This window comes from Haliotis asinina, chromosome 10 (assembly GCF_037392515.1).
Source record: "Haliotis asinina isolate JCU_RB_2024 chromosome 10, JCU_Hal_asi_v2, whole genome shotgun sequence".
In the NCBI taxonomy this organism is placed as follows: Eukaryota; Metazoa; Mollusca; class Gastropoda; order Lepetellida; family Haliotidae; genus Haliotis; species Haliotis asinina.
The window spans coordinates 30608586-30629828 of record NC_090289.1 but is presented as its reverse complement, the minus strand read 5'-3'; the positions used below and the strand labels follow the sequence as shown (position 1 = coordinate 30629828).

The window sequence follows — 21243 nt, the reverse complement described above, 5'->3', positions numbered from 1 at the left end:
ATCCAAAACATTTAATGACCTATTTTAAAAGCTCACGCATATAGGTATATAGCATAACACGGTATTTACTGAATTAACAAATGTTACAGCTATGTTCTTTGCTATTGGCAATAACGTTTTCAACACGTAACCGATTTCCTGGACATATCTATTTTCAAGCACAAACACACAGAGGAATCAATCTATTTATTATTGAGGGTGATTTATCCAGTACAAAATGCTGTTCAGGAACAGCGAGTATAAAATCAAGCAAATGTTAAAACTCAATGCAAAAGAATAACGCTTCTTGATTATCCTCAGAAAAAAAGATTCCATTTTGTGAAAAATAATTTGCTTGGATGTCTAAAAGTTTGTGACGACACTGGGTGTTTATGAAATGGGCAAAACTAGTGAAGATCAGAGGTAAAATTGATCTTCAGTAAACTAAGCTTTACTTAAGAGTCTACTAACGGGATCAAGTGGTTAGGCTCGCTGACACTATTAGAAACTGGAAATGATGTATGCCGTACAGGATAACATCGATTTTGATAACACACTAGTCCACTGAAATACTTTTTATGAACACAATACAAAAACTTCGAGATACTTCCTCTGTTTATAATTTCAACTTACTTCAGAAAGTTTTCGGCAGACATGTTTAACACTTCTATCACTACCAGAAAGTTTAAAGCTGCCCCATAATAACTTGTATTAAAAGACATATTCTAAAATAAGAGGCAGCATTGCTATTTTTTACAATTTTGCCTTACGTTGAATGTTTATTACCTCTGACCAGTTTGTAGTAATAACAGATTTAGAAGGCGTGTAGTCTCCACCAATAGGTGCTCACTGACCCTTTGAAAAAAATCAGAAAAAATCATGGAACAATTGTGCAGACAAAAAGTGAGAGACAATGAGAAAGAAAGAAATCCTCCTTGGATACAGGAAAGCTATTTACAGCGTTCTGCCGTGTACCATCCTAAGTCTGTCGCACCAGCTTGGTTGTGTACAGACCTATCAGTTGCAAGAGTCCTCAGCCTCGACCACGACGTGGTTGTCGACATGGTCCTCGACTTGACTCTCAACATGGTCCTGGAGATGGTCCTCGACTTGACCCTCGACATCGTCCTGGACGTGGCCCTCGACATGATCTTCGACTTGGCCCTCGACGTGGTCTTCGACATGATCCTCGACTTGGTCCTGGACATGATCTTCGACATGGACCTCGACATGGTCCTCTCTCTCACCATCACCAGGGTGATCTCCCTCCCGACGGATGATGTCTTCGGCAGGCACATGGCTAGGACGGGACACGCGTCTTACCAACAACACCCATGCAATGATGGCTCCAACTCCGGCAACGATCAGGGACACTCCACCGAAATATATGCCACCACTTACTGACGATGTTTCCCTCAGGATTTTGTCTAAAATCACAATGGCAGATGCTGTTGTAAGCATAAATCATTATGAGACAGTTACTATAATGATATCTCCATAGATAAGTATCTATAATCGATAATTATCAACAACGGAATCTATTAATTGCGTACTTGAAACTAATTACCGAAAAGCTTGGATTACTGATTATTATGTGTATCACCATGAAATAGTAATCTGTGATAATAACTTACTAAAGATAATAAGAAACTTAATGAAACAAACGCGTACAAAAAGACAACATGTTAAATAGATCATGTTATATGTTTTCTTGAATTCATATATCCTCCTCTTCAGCCACATGATTGTATGGTTGATCTTTACAGATTGCAGCCATATAGCCGGAATATTGCTGAGTGCGGCGTTATACAACAGCACAAACAAAACTTCACTCAATCTAAAGAAACACCGGACCCTACTCACCCGCAATCTCAGCACCAATAATTCCTCCCGTTAACTGGCAACAGCACAAGAGAGGGAGGGCCAACACCAGGCTACTTCTTTCAGTAGTGCTGACCAGAGCTACTGGCAACATCAGATGGGAGAGCACTGGATCAAAAATTGAAGTATTTACAGGTTGTTCAGCTTGACCTGATCAAGTGAATACTAATGCATTGCGTGGTCGTGTCACAACGGATTTGGTGTATTATTGTGAAGGGGCGTGACTTTGTCAGGTGATTATCAACATGTCCTAAACAACCGAGACAAGGTCGGCGTTTGACATCTCAGTGTCGAGAAATCGTCAGTAAAGTGCTAACTTTCTTTAAACAGTTAGCCGCAGATGGTTTAATGTTTCCTGTTCGGGCTTTTCGACAGCGAGCTCCCCTATTTAACGAAGTTAACTCGACCAGTGCCGTTTGACCTCCCGGGTCATGCACAGGTGAAGCTGAACAACCTGTAAGCATTCAGTTGTCTCTATCGGACAAAACAGACAACCGCACAACATTCCCAGCACAGATCTATATAAACCTTCATTGCGAATGTGTGTGTGTTTGGTGTTTAAGGCCACACTCAGCAATTTTCCTGCTGAAAATAATGTCTGGGCCAGACAATCCAATGATTGGCACTATGAGCGTCGATCAAATTTTAACATTTGTTCATTGAGAATGAGAAGTTAGGGTGTACAAAGCGTTGAGTGAGTGAGTGGTTTTACGCCGCTTTTAACAATTTTCCAGCAATATCACGGCGGAGGACACCAGAAAACGGTTTGACACATAGTACCCATGTGGGGTATCTGGGTCTTCGGTGTGACGAGCTAACGCTTTAACCACCAGGCCACCATACGGTCCCGTACAAAGCGTTGAGCAGAAGCATCTGCTCAATGTGGATGCAAACGAAGAAATGATGTGGGTTCCGACCCACAAAGCGTTCGTAAACTTACGACATGTTGTAACCAATAGCTACCACAGACTTGCGAATGCCGTAGCACTGCGAACGCTGTGGGAATCGGACCCCAGTCTTTATTAGAAGTGTATTAGAAGCTGTTGAATGCTGCTAGCGAGGGCATAGTGTTGATAAAACTTGAAATCCAGCTTTTTCCAACCAAGTACGGCCGCGTTCACCATTTTAATATTATACAATTATTTTCATGTTTTATTCAAAACATTGACACTAAATGCGTCAGAGAACGTTACTGGTTTTCAACAGTCTGAGTCATAATATATATTGCAACTACCCTCCCACTCCAATGTGATCAAATAGTCAATCTCCAGATTTTCTATGGATGTGCAGTGGAGTGAGTAAAGTAGATTTAATTTACTCACGAAAGGCAAATCCAGTACTGAAAACCCCCAAATCAGGAGGGATCACCTTGTGGGCAGTGACAACGACACCAGCACCTACGACCGATAGTCCCATGGATAAAAGGGCTGACCTTTTCATACATTCTGTCAGGAATCTGATTTTGTTTCGGATGACCAACAGAACAACCAGCACGATGATGCGGATGATGCAGACAGTGATCACCATAATAATCGTCCACGTTTTAGACGCCATGGCGAGGAATGGATTGCTTGCAAACCCTGTCAGACATTATTACATCTATGAGGCTTATAATCTGACATGGAAAACCACATACATTTAGCACACAACTGGGAAAAGAAGACCAACACATGTATTGGCGAATACGACATTGGAATGGATTGCTTCTGACCAGTTTGTTGTGAGTGAGTGAGTAAGTATCACCCCTCCCTTTTAGCAATATCTCAGCATTATCACGGCGGGGGATACCAGATATGGCCTTCACACATTTATCCTATGTGAGGAATCAAAAGTTTGGGGTGATGGGAGAACGCTTTATCCACTAGGCTACACCACCGCCCCTGACCTGTTTGTTTCAAAAGATTGGAAAGTGATACCAAAGATCTCCTTTAAAAAGAATACAAAAACATTTTTTCTTGTATCAGTCATAGTTGTTTTCCAATGTCAAGAGCAGACCATTAGAAGATACGGGGCATAAACCTTCATGTCGAGTCAAGGTTCCCGAGACTGTTGGATCATCACAGAACTTTGATTCATGTTCTGCATTATCTTCAAGTAATTAGCAACATCTAAAATACCTACCCATAGAACAGACAGCTGCTAGCAATACGAGGGCATAAAACGGTGGGTGTTTGAAGAGCATGGTCACATTTTGATGGGTCTGTGAGTTCTTTTGTAGAAACAATGTCGCCCCCAATATTGCAAGTATCGCAAGCCCCATTTCGGAGCGAATGTGGGCGAATAGGGAACTAGCTGATCCAATGAGGAAGCTATGGTAGCTGATGATAACTGCGACAGCTGGGCGAGTCTTGAGGTGGTCCACTGTAGCTACCACTCCAGTAGAATGAAGAAGACCAACAGGAAAACCTAGCGAGGAAATGGAAAGGCGTTTATCAAGGTCGAGCCCTAGGTATACAGAGACTTAATATCAATATGTAACTCTTAATAATTGATTTGTTGGAGAAGGCTGGTGGGAATGGAAATGAATAGATGCATGTTGAGTACACCCTTTAGTTTCATTTAAAAGCTGCATAATGAAGAAGTTGGTTGGTTGGTTGGTTTCTTGTTTAACGCCATACTCAGCAATATTCCTGCTGTATCTCGATGGTCTATAAATAATCGAGTCTGAACCATACAATCCAGTGATCATCAGCATGAACACCGTTCTATTCAATCGTGATACGATAACATGTGTCAACATTAGCCAAGTGAGTGAGTCATGTATTTGTCCTTTTTCAATCTTGAAAAGGATCTTGTCTAGAAACAAACGCAATACCTCCTAGGTTTCACTCGAAAATCGATTAAAAACAGACCTTCCATGACGCTGAGTGTGATGAATGTCTCGATGTCATCTATGGTTGCCAATGACGACGAGATACAGGAAAAGAGGAGTAAAACATTTCCGAAAAAAGCGACCTTGCGGAAACCTTATCTGATCATAAGCGGACCAGAAGAGGCAGCTTAAATCAACAACATATGAGAAACATGTTCCTCCTCGTAAGTGAATGCCAAATATGACAATATTTAGTTTCTGAGGGGAAACATTTTGACAATTAATGAAACAATAGACCGACAATTTATGACGTTTGTGGCCATGATGCCTTTAGGTTTGGCGGATCAATCCAGTTACAGACGCAGTGTTAAAGCGGTGACTTGTCTGTCCCATGTTTTATTCGCCCGCCGATCTGATGATGAACGACAGTTATTAGAAAAGAAACACTAACTATAATCATGTGTCTTCAACATATCATACCTGCCGCTGCGTTAACTACCAAGTATGTGACAAAAGTATCGAAGACCATCCGTCTAACTTCAACGATCTGCAGTAGAAAGGTCACAAAGAAGAAGCCAACCATGGTGTTCACTACCACGCCAGCAAATATGGGTGCGAGAAAAACAATACCCCTTCTCGAAAACTGAAACAAGGAAAAACAGTTTATATTTTTATATCGTCAGGACGATATGATTCAGTTGCATTTCAGTTTTATAACTGGTATCATGAAAATTAGACTCCTTTTTAGCTATGCGTAACGTATTAGTAGGGAGTTATGTTAATTTTGGTTCAGAAAAGTGAACTTCAGAATGAAACACCTTTTACGATACTTCATAGAGAACCCGTTAGTATTGTAGCCCAAAATGGCTAGCGTGACTACTGATCTCGAGTGGTCGTTGTTTTAATACAAAGTGATGTTTTGTCAAAACTAATATTGTTATAAAACATGAATCTGTTCCTCAATAGTTTGATTTTGAATCGGGGCATGTAAATATGATCCTTACAAAACTACGTTACATGTGTAGTCCACTGATCTATTCCGTTTTGATATACATGATAACCCAGCCCTTGTGGAAATGTCCGTGGAAATTCTCATCATTACTTATTTGAGTGTCAATTATATACTGGACAGACATATACTGGATAGAGAACTGCCATGATGTCTAATTTGCGCAATGTTGTGAACATAAATTTTGAGTAACTATTATAGCAATGCAGATCAGACTGTTGGACTAAATTATGACATATATGCATTTAAAATTATTCAAACATATAGTTGTCATTCAAAAAGAATATTTTAACTTTTGCAATTGTTGTTCTACTGTTCCCCATTCTATCTGTCCGTCTTGTGTAAAGAAAGGCAAACAATATTTATGTTAATACTACAAAGTGAGTGCTCCAAGTTGTATCCAAATACCCCGTCCGTTTCTCATAAATAAAATATGTTGTTGTTTTTTAAATTTAAGGATTTAAGTAAATTTATTTTGGTATTCATAATATTGCTGAGCATAAAGAGTAATGTTGAGACCTATTGACCTAGAAAGAACACTTCAAATCTTACCGTACGTGGGTCGTTTATTGGTTCAATGTAGTCATAACCAGGATTGGTTTCAGCAATGAATTCATAATCATTTTCGGCTTCCGGTTGGTTTTCCTCCGTCGCCTGCTCATAGACGGAGTCTTGGACGTTGTCAATGTAGTGGTATTCAGCCGACGCTGCAGTGTTGTAGTCAGTTCGGGCATGAGTATTAGACACGATTTCGACGTTGGGTGTTTTCATAGTGGACTTGTTTTCTTGCAGAGTCTTTCAAAATTAATTGAAAAAACGTGTTTTAGTCCGACGATTCCCTTGTTAAAAAGAAATTTGCATTCTCTAATTGACCAAGTAATGGATCAGAGACGCCGTATGAGTGGTGTAGTTTTTGAGATACCCAATCCATTAAGCAAACATTATGCTGTGTGGTCAGGAATGATGATCTACCATTACTGTTAATGAAAACCCATTTCGACATATATATTGAAGAAGAAAAGAAACTCCACATTTGAATTATATTGACAATGGGTAGTACAAGGTATTTTATAGAATAATCTGACGGATCCTCTCATTTCAACCGTGGTGAACGACGCGGGGTGCATGCAATGCTCTCCTTTGTGAAAACGCCTCACGTGACCACTATTTCACCAACGTGTGTGCAGAATGGGCGATGTTTTTGAATTTATCTTTTCTTCACTAATCCGCTAGGTGCGCTGATCCGGACGGTCCAACCTTGAACTGACAGCGCATGTCGTATGCGCAATGTGAGCTGTACGTATTGCTCTTACGCTTAGAGACAGTTGACCATTGTACTCTTCACCTTCATCGGTAACGTTACAGCATATGCATGAACAGTATATCTTTACCCTTTTATGATGATATACCAATTGATATGTTCTGAAATATTTCTTCCGTCATGAATCGCGAAATGGCATTTCGAAGGGAGGCGGTAGAATCACCTGATCGTTTTCAGATCATGTTTTTGTTGACGTTTTGCAATCGGTAATTTAAGTATGACACTAGATGTCTGGATATCACACATTTAAAAGTGCAGTGTATTTCCGGTGTATGTGTACTCAGATCTCTTTCGTATTACAGCCGGTTAGGCTGTATTCATGTAATTCACTACGACGGTTAACTGATGCAGTGCGCGAAACGTGAAATTCTTCTTGTGTGAATTTCGCCGGGTTGTGCATTAAGGGATTGGGATTTGGAAAACGTAATTATTTAACGGGTACCGGAAGAAGTGAGAAACAATGACCAAGTAACTGTAAAATAACAGTACCGAATGAATTGTGTCAGTCATCACTTAGATGTAGCAACGTTCAAATACGATAAACATGGGCATGACTGAAATCAGGGAGACAAATACATCCCTGCTGAAATCTATTCTTTCTATGCCTGTAACAGATTGTGATGCATGAAATATAAATTCACTGAAAGGATAAATGGTGCATAAAAATATTGCAAATATTATATATATATTCACTATAATATTTGAGACACAGAAGAAGCAATACTACTACTAAGATTAGTACATTTTCAAGGGCACATATTCGGATATGGTATGTGGTCTGTTATGGGAAATAATTCGTCAACATAATGCTACCTAAACAGGAAGCACATATGTACATGTAATTCTAACATACACATCTTCTTGGGACAAATATCTGTGAATGACTAATTGCTTGAAAGCTTTAGTGAGTGTGTAAGTTTAGTTTTACGCCGCTTTTAGCAATATTCCAGCAATATCACGGCGGGGGACACCAGAAAATGGGCTTCACACGCTGTACTTAAGAGCTTTAGTAAGAAATGAATCAATAAATTCACATATATGAAATGACTCACAACATTGACTGATGGGCATATTATATAATTTGTAAATATTTTATTTCAAGCTATGATGACTGGTATTTCTGCTGCAACCGACTACCTATCTACGATAATAGGTGCACTAATATGAGTGTACATAAAATATAGTGTCCATAGGATTTAATACCGAAATGGATTCAGATGCGTGAGAAACTGATGCTCAAAGCGTAATTTATATATTAATAACTAAATGCTACATTCTATATATATCTTTTTCAATTGTCGGAAACGTGTGATAATCACATATTGGCGATAAAGACCTCCTCGGCGATATTTAATGGTTAGATTATATATTATAGATTATATAAAGAATTTTCAAAGAAACCTTCAGTGTGATCATATGCTATTTCCAAAAAGGGGGTGGGGGTAGGTTAAGGGTCCATGCCCCCTGAACCCCACCTCTGCATCCGCCAATGCTAGGACACTTGCACTTGTCTCGTGTTCTGTCGTAGGAAATGCCATGACGATATACCGACTTTTCATGGCGTTTTCCCCGTTATCTTTTATCGTGTCAGTTTGTACTACACTTGGAAATTAAACAAACGATGCTTTTCTAAACTGAAAATCAGAGCAAAACATGTCTCAGTTAGTCAGCTGAAAACTTTTCGTCATAAACGATTTTCGTTCGTCAAGACAAAACAAAATGAGGCGGAATAAGAAAAGCGATACGCCTCACGATGAGGCGAGGAAGAAATGACGAAACCATACTTCACGAAACCTCCGTCTGCTCGAGAGTGAGAATTTCCAAAACTTTCATACATCTGCAAAATCAGTTATGGCCTGGGAACGCGAAATGTGAGATAATTACCCCTAAAATCAGTGTCGCGATCCCGGTACTTTGTGGAGTCACTTGCACTCTTACTGCACTCATCACAGATAATCATACAAAGACACAAGAAAACAAAACTCGGATAAGCCTAATTTTAATGTAATGATATATCTATGTTCACTCAATGTTACTGTTTATAATCCACTGTAGGGTTTCATTGCCTCAATCTTTACTCCAAATGCCGCAGATCAGACTCAGAGTCAGTATACTGCAGGACACCCAACCTGTTATTGCGAAGATCCTCCTTCGAATTCTGTTGTCCATCTTTCTGTACTTCTCCTTCTTGGCTGGATCCTTTCAGTGATGCTCTAGGCCGAGAATGTTGACTTCTGTGTTGAGTTGTTCCCTCCGAAATAGCTGGACGACCTCATGAATGTTCGAATGGCACTTCCTCGCAAGCTTTAGTTTGGAATTCCAGCCCTCGACGTTGTTGTTAGGTGACGTGCCGTCTCACAATGGTTCCAAACTGCTGTCGGGAACTGGGTCCCTTCCACCCAGTTGTGATGTAATCCATGAAGGCTGCTACCTAAAACAAATTCAGCATTGACCGGTTATAAAACTTATTACTACACATTACAAAAAGGTGTATTTACAAAAAGAAATACTTGTAGATTCCATGATGCATGCTTACCTTAGCACCCTCTGGACTGTTAGCTATGGTGTTCAGCCTTAAATTTTCCATCTGGTGTCTGGGTACCAGGGGCAGAGCAGCAGCTCGTCGAACAACCCTCCATCTTTGTATTCTTGCGCCAGACCTTCTTTCTGAGTCCTTCTCCAGATGCTCTTGGTGTCATAAAAAAAAGCACCCACAAATTCCTGTTGCCGGAAAGACACGTCGCACTGCGTTGTGGGCTGCCAATTCAAAGTCTATCTGCACTGTGGTCGGGTTCAGGTCAATGTTCCCCCCTGTGCTTTGTCTTTCAGGTACAGGAACATCCGCGCGTATGTTTCCTCTCTCATGTCCGGAAGCAGGCACTACACGAGCGGGAACTTGAACTTCGGCATGAACTGTGTATATCTGATGAAAGAGCTTGTGTCATTTCTTGTTTTCCTACATCTGAATCGAAATCCGTCGTAAAATAAATGTTGCTCTCCTCTGTGTGTGTCAACCAAGGTAACTCGAACCTGTACATTTGCCCTGTCGATAATGAACATGAGCCAAATGGATCAGTCGCTACGGGGTGCGGTAATGTCGGATTACGGTAATGACTTCTTGTTATCCAATAACAAATGTCCCGGTCCCTGGACTTTGGATTTCATGTACTCCCGGGGATATTAAAATTCCAAATTTCGCGCTCCCGGGCCGACAACGCAAAAGCATTACCAATGAGTCAGTGAGTTTTGTTTAACGCCGCACTCAGCAATATTGCAGCCATATGGCGGCGGTCTGTAAATAATCGAATCTGGAACAGACAGTCCAGTGATCAACAACATAAGCATCGATCTGCGCAATTGGGAACCGACGACGTGTGTCAACAAAGTCAGTGAGCCTGACCACCCGATCCGGTTAGTCGCCTCTTACGACAAGCATAGTCGCCTTTTATGACATGCATGGGTTGCTGAAATCCTATTCTACCCCGGACCTTTACGGGTCATTGCCAATGAGATGACAAACAGGCAATGTAATAAACACTTATAATTCTTGTAACTGCAATACTGATTTTGCTTAACGGTTTTAATCAACTTAGGCATAAAGCTGAGATGAGACGGGCGAAAAAGCAGTTACACATTGACGGCGATCTGATTTCAGTTACTGTCTGCCAAAATAGCTAAAATATAATAGGGAAAATGAGGTGGATATTGTTACCTTCGCTCGTAGATATTCGTAAAGTTGTCACTTGTTTCAGAACGTTTTCACGTTTAGAAAGCTCAATCTGAAGGCCTACTCTGCTGTACAGTATCTGTGATTTAGTGCAAAATATTTGAGGAGTAACAATACCTTTTTATTCAAAGGAAAGTGTCAGCAGATGCCAATATCCAAAATGTCGAAATTATTTCAAACGAGTGTTATATAACCATGACTTAAATATTTCTGAATTTCTTTGAAGACTTGGGACCTTGTTGAACTGAATTACCGTGCTCTGTATGGATCGAGACGAAAACTATGCGAGAACAATATTGACTCTCTGGAATATTGGATGGAATGACATAAGATTGGTTTTCTTAACTAAAAGAACATTATTTGTTTTGAACTTTTGTTATAACATATTTTTTACAAGAATGGGAGGTAGACTGGTGTATTATAACAGTAATACAGTATTTAAAACTGCCATTATAATTTATTCATTGGGAATTATAGCAAGGTATGTGTTTTCTAAGAATCTTGCCTTCTTGCATTCTTTAGTAAACGTAGAATGGTAATACAATGAATAATAAACTTATCAGTTATAAATAATTATGCTCACTTGACTGACATAATAGAATCGTGTGGTTTTAAAGCTAGACATTCAAATACTATAATACATATCACAGCAGAGTAATCACTTGGTACTGACTTGGTTTCTTGGCTCCCGCTTTCCTGCTGTGAGATATCTGTGATTTACTAAAAAATCATTCTGAAATTGAGCATTACTAGTATCATAACGCATAAAAAAGTTATTTCAACATCCAGAGAATTCGAAAAAAACAAATGGTGCCCTGGCCACACCCTGGTACGGCATTATTCAGTCTTGGAACATAATTCTCAGCTGACTATTCATCTCGCAGGGATGATTATTGAAACATATATTTAACCCAAATTTGATGTAATATTTCTTAGAAATCACCACCACTTGGGTAGGTGACCAATGTTTGAAGAATGCGCAAAAAAAGTGTTTATCAAGATGTTAGTTTTGAGACAAATTGTTTAAGGTTTGTTGATTATTAGTTGATTATTATTATGTTTTACAGATTAGAATTGAAATGCAGCAGAGAGGGTTTGGATGATCCTGACACAGTCAGGTTGGTCAAGCTCATCATCAGCTCAGAGCACTCGCCCCCTCTACACGCAGCCCAGACAGCGAATGGGACTTCTCCCAGGAAACACTGCCCAGTCGAACCCATCAAGAACTTTCCGAAGAATATGAAGGCTCCCCAACACTGCAGCCTTCTGCATTACCCAGATTGTCAGAGGAACTGTGCTCCCGGACACTCTCCTCATCTGCGCCAAGAGATCAGGAGGTACCAAACCAAGGGCACCGAGAACAATGGGGAGCCTGACGACAGTGTACTTGGGATGCAAGCGAGACATTTCAAAGGCGAGGTCCGCATATTTATCATGCTTTTCCTGAATCTTGCCAATCACATTGCTGTCAAAAGGGACAGAAAATTCTATGATATAAATAATTTCATTTGTTTTAACAAAAAGGACAAGATGAGGTTTGTTGGCTGGAATTCGTCTCAGGCTGTATATTGAACTATTCCAGAGAAGCATAAAAGCATCATTTTCCAGGACGCCCTGGACATGTTCAGGGTCGTACCATGGATGGACCTCGGAGTCAAAGCCACAGGCATGGCGGAGACGATACTAAAAGCAGCGAGCCATGCCATCATGTCTTTTTAGATATGTTGTATGTGCCAAGTTAGTTCATCCACTGACAAGGTGCTGGGGAGTCAGGATTAGGATTTCACAAAATAAGATCAAATATAGGTTATAATGCTGTGATATAATGTGATGATTTTGTTTACATTAAGATATGTACACACACACACACACACACACACACACACACACACACACATCCATACAAATAAAGGACACAAATAAAGTAGTGGTGGAAGGGAAATATGTTTTTTCAAGAACGTGAACACGTGGCAGTGTTCATGGTTGTTTTTTTGTAAAATTACGATGGGAAGCGAAGAGGAATAACATAATTAAGTTACCCTTCCCCTGCTAGTATCTTAGACAGACGTGAATTGTCAGATAGATCATTTGGTTCGAGAGAAAATACGCTTCCCACTCTCATGCAGCAGCTGGCCGGAACGATTTTTCTTTCATTTGGCATGTAACTCCATTTCACTCCTCAGTTACAATCTGTCAACTAAGTTTTATTAAAAATAAAATGCGAAGAGGTTTCCTCTTTAAATATCACTCAGAAACGACGAATACCAAAGGGAAACAAGCAGAATTCACCAATACCGTTCTCAGTAACGAACGTTTTGCCGGCGGTGACGCCATTGTGATTCGTCAGTTGTTACTGACGGCAACACAACGATTCGGCATGCCTTTGTTGACACCGGGAAATCAGTAAATCGACAAGCCTATTACATATTTTATATACAACTTACTGAAAATCCTTTTTATATACAACTAACTGAAAATGCTTCCTCAAATGACGTCATGCTAGCGACAGATACGTAACCTGACTATGATTTCGTTGTCGGTATCAACGCTCGGTATTAATTAATCACGCGTTAAGATTTGATGTTTCGCTTAAGACTAACCATAATTCTTTTATATGTAATGGTTAAAAGAGTACACAAATGTGAGTGTATTCGTTCTCTAACGCGTTTAATAGAAATGACATTACACGGTATTAATATCCTCTATGCAAAGCGCTGCCACAATTATCACAATGCAATGAAAAGCAGCATACTTCACAATTGTATGAATCCTAACATCATATTCAGTTATGGTATTAAAGACTTATCTTTATGTCACCAATCGTTGACAATCGTTGTTATTTCTTTATGGGAAATGTTAAGATTTCCCTTTACAAAAGAATCACTCTAAGATTATGAATCGGTGTTTTCGGTTATTTCTCAACAAACTGAACCGAAACTCCTGCAGAAGATTGTCATCTTTCGCCAAAGTGTGTTTGGCGGCGTGAGTACTATCAAATATTCAAACAAAACATTGAACGATCTGAATGATCTCTTTCCGCAGCCTAAAGCACAAAGATCACTCACCGATGTTTTCTCTTCTGCGTCTATCTCTTTGATGGAGTAAGTTTCAGCAGTTGTTTCTTCTTCACCTGACTGGCCAGACGTGGTAACACAGAGTTCATTTACAGAATCATGAGTTGGGGCAGCAGAAGGTTCCCCATCAGATTCAACTGGATTGGTTTCTTCTACGGATGTGCAGCAAGGCGGATAAGGCATGTCCCCATCTTGGGGTTCAAGGTGGCTCGAACCTGTGACGAAGCCTTCCATGGATTTATCATGAGAAGTACCAGGGCTTTCCTCTTCGAGACACAAGAGCTCAACACCAGGCTCAAGAAGTGAAGATTGTAGGATGATGTCCGCAGACATGTCAACTTCTGTCAAATTTGTCGAAAACACAGACGCACTGACCACACGGTATTGTGTGCACACTTAATGACGCTGGTGATGTATAAACGTAAACGATTTTGTCCCAGAAAAATAATTCCGCATGAAAAGGAAGTATTGCTATTCTGTTTTCAGGTAATTTGCATATGAAAGCAATGCCGGTTTCATAACAGTGCATGCAAATGTCAGAAAATTATACTGAAAGGCAAGAAAACTGTCGTAGTATTTTAAATGACATTTAAGTATTAATTGAGTATTTGAACCTGTTATTTATATATACACATGAATCATAGTCGTGTAGTCTGATTTGTCCAACAAAAGTTTGTTTAAGATCAAGGTTCCGGATGGAAATGTTTTTGCTTGAGGAAAGTGAAGCGTGCCACAAACACAACATTGAAATCGATATGTACGCCCATTATGCATGCTTTCAAGCATAAACTGCCGGGTTAGACGGCAATTGTTCTCTTTTTATCTGAATACATCAGCTATGGCTACTCACTGACATTTTCACATCTCAACCGTTGTGACTGGGTTTACAGGGTTGAAAGGGTTGAGTGGATGGATTGAGTCATACTCTCCTGTTGACATGTAGCTGTCCTATGCAAGACATACTGTTGATGACCAATGCTTTCGTCACTCATTTTCGGTATCATTCAATCCATACAAACTCCCTTAGCACTGTCGCTATGTCACATTGTAGCACATTGAGCAATAGTTTCTCAGTCAGTCAAAAAGCGACAATAAAAGTTGTTCACTAGTCCCTCGGGGTTCATGGACTGATGTTCCTTCTATGTTTGTTTATGTTCCCTGTCTCCTCGTGACCAGTGAACAACATAACATACATCCAAATACACTCATTCATCGTCAGAGCCGTGATCATCACAATCAACGCCATTATAATACCCTCAACATCACTATTACTGTCATAGATTTATCATCATCATCATCATCATCATCACCGTCATCTGTACTAAATACTCTTGTAACTATCTTCAAAAGACATTTGTAACATCGTCATTTAGCAGTTTATCATAGATGTCCGACATAGATATTCAAGCACTCTATATATACTCTTAAAATGTAAGGAATAGTTGGGATAGGAAGTATAAAAACTGTTCAAGGATAGAAATCGCATGAAAACTCCACCATTTACACAAAGCATGGGATGCATGTGCACAACGCCGTAGCCTCATACACGTGCATGGGGTGTCATTCTTGATTTTGTCGGTTTTCAAGAAGGTCGATCAATCACTTAGACCATTAATTTTGACATTCTTGCACCACACAGTTTTAGTGTTTGTTTCCAGCATTTCTGGTTTAAAACTGAAAATCATACACATGAAAAAATTCTGCCCTCATACATCAATCATCTTTCAAGATCGATTACTGTACAATGAAGTACAGGTGGTGATGCACTCACAAGACATTCTCATCATATCAACATTGACTCCGATACACATCCCAATTTCTAAATCGTAAGTTAAAAACTGGAGTTCCCCTATTCATCTAATATATCAATCGACTCATGCAACAAATGATTATTGGACCCCAGTTGTGTCTCCACTGCCGAGGTCGTCGCCAAGGTCGTCACCGGTGTTGTCGGCGTTGTCCTCCCCGCCCATCAAAAAAGCCTGGACTACAGGTTCATCACTGAGAGGTGGCCAACGTTTTATTAACACTCATGCAATGATGGCTCCAACTCCGGCAATAATAAGGGACACGCCAGCAAAATACAAGGCTCCATTCACTGAGGACGTTTCTTTCAAGATTTTAGAATTCAGAATGAAGTGGGAACAACAAACAATGCATTATGGACATGCCAGTGAAATTATATGGCATTACCTTAATATTTAAAACCTGTATGATCATGGGTAACTGAAAATCAGTATGTGTGCGCTTTTTATTGAACACGGCACTATTACCGAACATTTCTCTCAAAACGTAGGGGACCTGAACTTTCAATTTGAATAGGAAGTACAAGTGTTGAAAACCCTTTTAGAAAAAGGTAAAAATGTTATAAACACACCACCATTTCTCTTTTTTACAACTATTAAATGTAACGCATAAGTTGCACGTGCATGCCATTCTTGATTTTGAAGGTTTTCAAGGTTTAAATCACTTTTGACAATTACCTTGTATCAGTCACTTGTTAGTGGTTTTTATTTGTTTGTTATTTTTTGTTATTTTGTTTTTGTTTTTGTTTCTGTTATTTTTTGAAAATGAAAATTGAACACACGCAACATTAATCTACTTGGAAAAAATGAAGTTCCTCATTTTGTAAAGAGTATATCTATCACAGGTTGTTCTTAACAGTCTGGAGCTCACACCAGTGATTGACGCGATTCGCATGTTAAACCCCTTAAGTAGATAGTAGCCTCTTACGACAAGCGTAGGTTGGCGGGAGGACCTGGACATGCATCACAGAATGAATTCAAAAGTCCGCTTTCAGTTGGTGATAGTATTTTGTCACCAGAACGAAATACCATACAGCGTTGTTGTGTGTTTAGCACACAATCGAGTCGGGAATCCTGTGATCTACGTTATGACAGGGAGTTTGACTGCGCGATCTTACTACAAGCATGGACAGTTGAAGACCAATTCTTACCATGATATTCACGGGAAAATACCTTACAACACCAATATCTGTGCTCCATTTCCTTTAACAGTGAGTGAGGTAGGTTTACGTCGCACTCAGCAATATTCCAGATATATGGCAGCGGTCTGAAAATAATCGAGTCAGGGCCAGACAATCCAGTGGTCAACAACATGAGCATCGATCTGTGCAATTGGGAACCAATGACATGTGTCAACCAAGTGAGTGAGCCTGACCACCCGATCCGGTTAGTCGCCTCTTATCACAAGCATAGTCGCCTTTTATGGCAAGCATGGGTTGCTGGACGCCGACTCTACCCAGTGACCTTCTCGGGTCCTGTCATTCCAAGAACTCCAGCTACCAGGAATGTTGTTTCCTAAACAAGATGTGGGTCCCTCAGTTACCCAGCACTACAGGCTTCATGCAGTGGCGTCATAAATTATCAGAATATCCTTACTGTATAGATAGACAAGCAGCATTATTATGGCTTTGCTAAATTGGCATGTGATGTATATATCCGTAGTCATAACGTTATTCGAAATTCATCGTCCAGAAAATCCATTACTACTTCGGATTTATGATTACGTACAGGTGAAAAAATGTGCAGAAAAGTGAAAAAAAACTATGTCAACCACGTGCGGCTTACAACAATCGAAATCCAACGCATCAGTACAAACATGATAGATATAATAATTTTAACAACGACTTTTAACGGTCGTTAAAAGTTATCAAGCCAGAAATGAAGCAGTTATCAAGCCAGAAATCAAGAAACCAGTTCTTGATGCTCAAACCTAGAGCAACTACCGCCCGGTATCCAACTTGACATTCATGCCAAACATTCTAGAAAAAGTTGTTAAAGCACAGCTCGTCGAACACCTTCAAAAGTCTAACCTGATGGACAACTATCAGTCCGCATATAGAGTGGCACACAGCACTGAGACGGCTCTGAACTGTGTTTTGAATAACATAAAGATGTCTGTTGATTCTGGAGACATCGCCATGTTAGTCCTGTTAGACCTATCAGCCGCTTTCGACACCATCGACCACGCAATGTTGCTGAGTCGTTTGGAACATGACTATGGCTTGAACGACACTGTCTTGAAGTGGTGTTCATCATACCTTACAGATAGGAAACAGTTTGTCCAAACAAATAAAGCTATGTCCCGTAGTGAAGTCCTGGCCTGTGGTGTCCCTCAAGGGTCCGTGCTAGGTCCGATCCTGTTCACTATGTACACAAGACCTCTGGGACACTTGATATCAGAGAAGCACGTGGCTCATCATTTCTATGCCCATGACAGACAGTTAAGATGGTAGACAGTTTCAGACCCCCCTTAGTAAGTCAGATGGAATCTTTGCATAGCATGGAAAGTTGTTTTAACAATGTCAAATCCTGGATGTCAACCAACATGCTTAAATTAAATGAGGAAACGACAGAGGGCATCATCATCGCTCCACCTTCTAGACAGCAAAAATCCCGGCTAACCCACCTGCAAATTGGACAGTCTCTCATACCTTTCTCGCCTCATGTAAAAAATCTTGGTGTTTTTATTGACTCTTCTCTTACTATGGATAAGCAGGTGGACCATCTCTGCAAAGTATGTCACTTTCATTCGAGAAACATAGGATCAATCCGTCATCTTCTTACAGGCGAAACGACAGCCACTCTGGTTAGATCGCTCATACCTTCTCGTCTGGATTACTGTAACAGCTTACTCGTGGGAATATCAGGAGATCAGCTGAACAGACTGCAGAGGATAAAGAACAGGGCTGCCCGTATCATAACCAGGACTAAGCTCCATTCTCACATCTCCCCAGCTCTACAGTCACTGCACTGGCTCAGGATCCGTGAAAGGATTGACTGTCTATCTTCAGGAGATGTTTGCCCACTACAAGCCCTCTAGAAAACTCCGATCAGTTGACCAACTGCTGTTGACTGTACCAGTATATAAATTGAAACCTTTTGGGGCTCGATCCTTCTCACATGCAGCTGCCTCATTATGGAAGTCTCTTCCATTTAACCTCAAGAGTGCACCTACGCTGTCTGTCTTTAAATCTGGACTAAAAACGTATCTCTTCCAACGCTACTACTAACTGTATCCACTGTTGTCTGCCCTGTGCATTTGCATAGATGTCACACGCGCTTTGAGCATGTCAATCAGTGATGTGGAACTAGCGCTTTATAAATACCCTTATTATTATTATAATTAGAATGATACGGAAATCCTACTGGGTAAATGGTTATTGTCCGTTTTATAAGGACTTGTCATTTCTTCATTCTTCTGTTGAAATGGTGGATTAATGGAGAGAATGTACAGCTATAACCGTCCTTATTAATACGTGATAACTAGTAGTTTTGGAACTATTCGAAATATCCGCTAGTCAGGTTTTAGTTGCTATAACATTTAACCTTGGGGAGGCACCCAATATTTGATGTAAAGCCCGCGATTGGCATACCTGGCTCCCACATGCCCCCAAAAGTTAGTGAGTATGGCTTCTAGCCGTTTTGATACACTCCCAGAAGTACCAAGGTAGGCTCACTAGGTAGTAGAACCCGTGACCCGTGAACCTTGACCTGTGACGAGCGACGGCTGCATCTTCCGCGTTACCTTGCCGTCCCTACTGAAATAATGAGTGAGTGAGTGAGTTTAGGTTTACGCCGCACTCAGCAATATTCCAGATATATGGTGGCGGTCTGTAAATAATCGAGTCTGGACCATACCGTGCAATGATCAACAACATGATCATCGATCTGCACCATTGGAAACTGATGTCACGTGTGAACCAAGTCAGCGAGCCTGACCACTCGATCCCGTTAGTCGCCTCTTGCGACAAGCATAGTCACCTTTAATTGCAAACATGGGACATGTGTTTTCGATTCTTTACATGAACAAAATGCTTTTGATTTTCTGGAATGCTACTTTATGTCACTGTACGCAATACTTCAGCTAAATATGGACGATCGGTATACCATCGAGTCCCGCAAACCTTAGACAAAATTGACACAATCATTGCAAAAAGATTTATTCTCCGCTGTTTATGGTTTCAGAAATCCAAGTCATCAGCTCTGTTCTTAACTAAACCGGTCGCCGTTTCAGGTACCTATATTGTTATCGCCACCAACTACTTTAAGATTTACCCATGGTCTTTTGTTAAGATGGTCCCAAATACTTTTGACGTTACAAACGGGTTGGCCACCTCCTGAGTTCGATCTTAGAATGGCGTAAGAGCATCAAAAGGTTCAAAAGGTTCAAATCGAGACTTGACCTTGATCCCAATGTTGGATGGGAGACAATCCAAGATGGACACTCACCATATGTCAAACACTAAGTATCTTATATACAGGTGTGCTAAATCTGATCTCTGTGGTGGATGGTCCGATAGACTAAAGGGCATTTTAATGGGTTTCTACATCTCCATAGCAACTCGGAGAAACTTTGGTATCGACATTACATCCCTACCGTGTAACCTGACGTCATTCCTAACACCGAATTCTGTTCCCTGGAATGAAGCCAGGTTTGAAGTAATAAGAGATGACAGGTCAGCAGGTGTGTACAATGAGATGGGCAAAGTCAGTTTCATTAGCAAATCGAAAACTCTGAATTTTACCGCCTGGTTGAAACATGACATTGCATATTTTCTTGTCAATTTGGATTATGTTGATTCCCTCAAGTTCAACAGAGTTCATTGGAAAGAATTCTCATGGATGGAAAATAAGACAAGGGACCAATTCTTTGCCACAGCGTACAAGACTCTATTTTCTTTATCAGCATCTTTGAAAGAAGCCTTATCACGGTTTCTATCAAGAGCTAAACCAAGGGGATCATCGAAGCTCGTTTGGGCACAGATTCGACTTTTTAAAAATCCATCAAATCCAAATGACAATAAAAATCCTAGAGGAGCTACGATGCAAGATGTGCAAAAGATTTGGAACTTCTTTAGAAATTTTAGTGATCCGTCAGCATACAAAATATTTGTCACTTCCGACTCCGAAACTGTCATGCAAGAAGCCCGGAAGTTATTTCCAAGCCAAATTATGGAAAGCGAAGGAAAGGTGTTTCATATGGAACTGGGCACTGATAGAAAATCACGGTGCGATGGATGGAAGAAGGTTATTCTGGACCAGCACGTGCTCATGTCGTGTGACGTTCTGGTGTTGACGTTTAGTGGTGTAGGGCGGGTAGCCGCTTACGTCAGAGGGACGCCGAAAGGCCTTTACTGTATGGTCGAACATAAACTGATCAAGTGTTCGCCCAGCGAACTCCGTCCGCTGTTCAATGTGTACGGATAACTTTGTTATGTTCACCAGTCTGTTCAGTACATATACTCATGGAAAAAATAAGGGAACACATAAAAGCAAAGATATTCTTTTTCTAGGTTTCGTCGAATGCTTTGTTTTTCAACGAGTATATTTGTAATCGATCTTCCACATGTATGTCATGTTCTTTAGGTATGAAAAGGTTCCTTTAACACAACAATACTGTATTTCCAAAGCGACG

The 21243-nt window shown here is 40.4% G+C and overlaps 1 protein-coding gene across 1 annotated transcript; it reads left to right on the top strand.

Annotated features, from left to right (window-relative positions):
• The first annotated feature begins 17719 nt into the window (after positions 1-17719).
• On the top strand, positions 17720-21035 carry LOC137298628 (uncharacterized). Its single transcript, XM_067830916.1, has 3 exons — positions 17720-18016; positions 18563-18688; positions 19962-21035. The coding sequence occupies exons 1-3, from the start codon at positions 17720-17722 to the stop codon at positions 21033-21035; spliced, it is 1497 nt and encodes a 498-aa protein (XP_067687017.1).
• The last annotated feature ends 208 nt before the right edge of the window (positions 21036-21243 follow it).

Coding starts and splice junctions, on each gene's coding strand:
- LOC137298628 (XM_067830916.1), top strand. CDS start 17,720: ATGTCTGTTGATTCTGGAGACATCGCCATGTTAGTCCTGTTAGACCTA. Junction 18,017..18,562: donor ACTTGATATCAGAGAAGCAC/GTGGCTCATCAT, acceptor ACATCTCCCCAG/CTCTACAGTCACTGCACTGG. Junction 18,689..19,961: donor AACTGCTGTTGACTGTACCA/GTATATAAATTG, acceptor GTTCGATCTTAG/AATGGCGTAAGAGCATCAAA.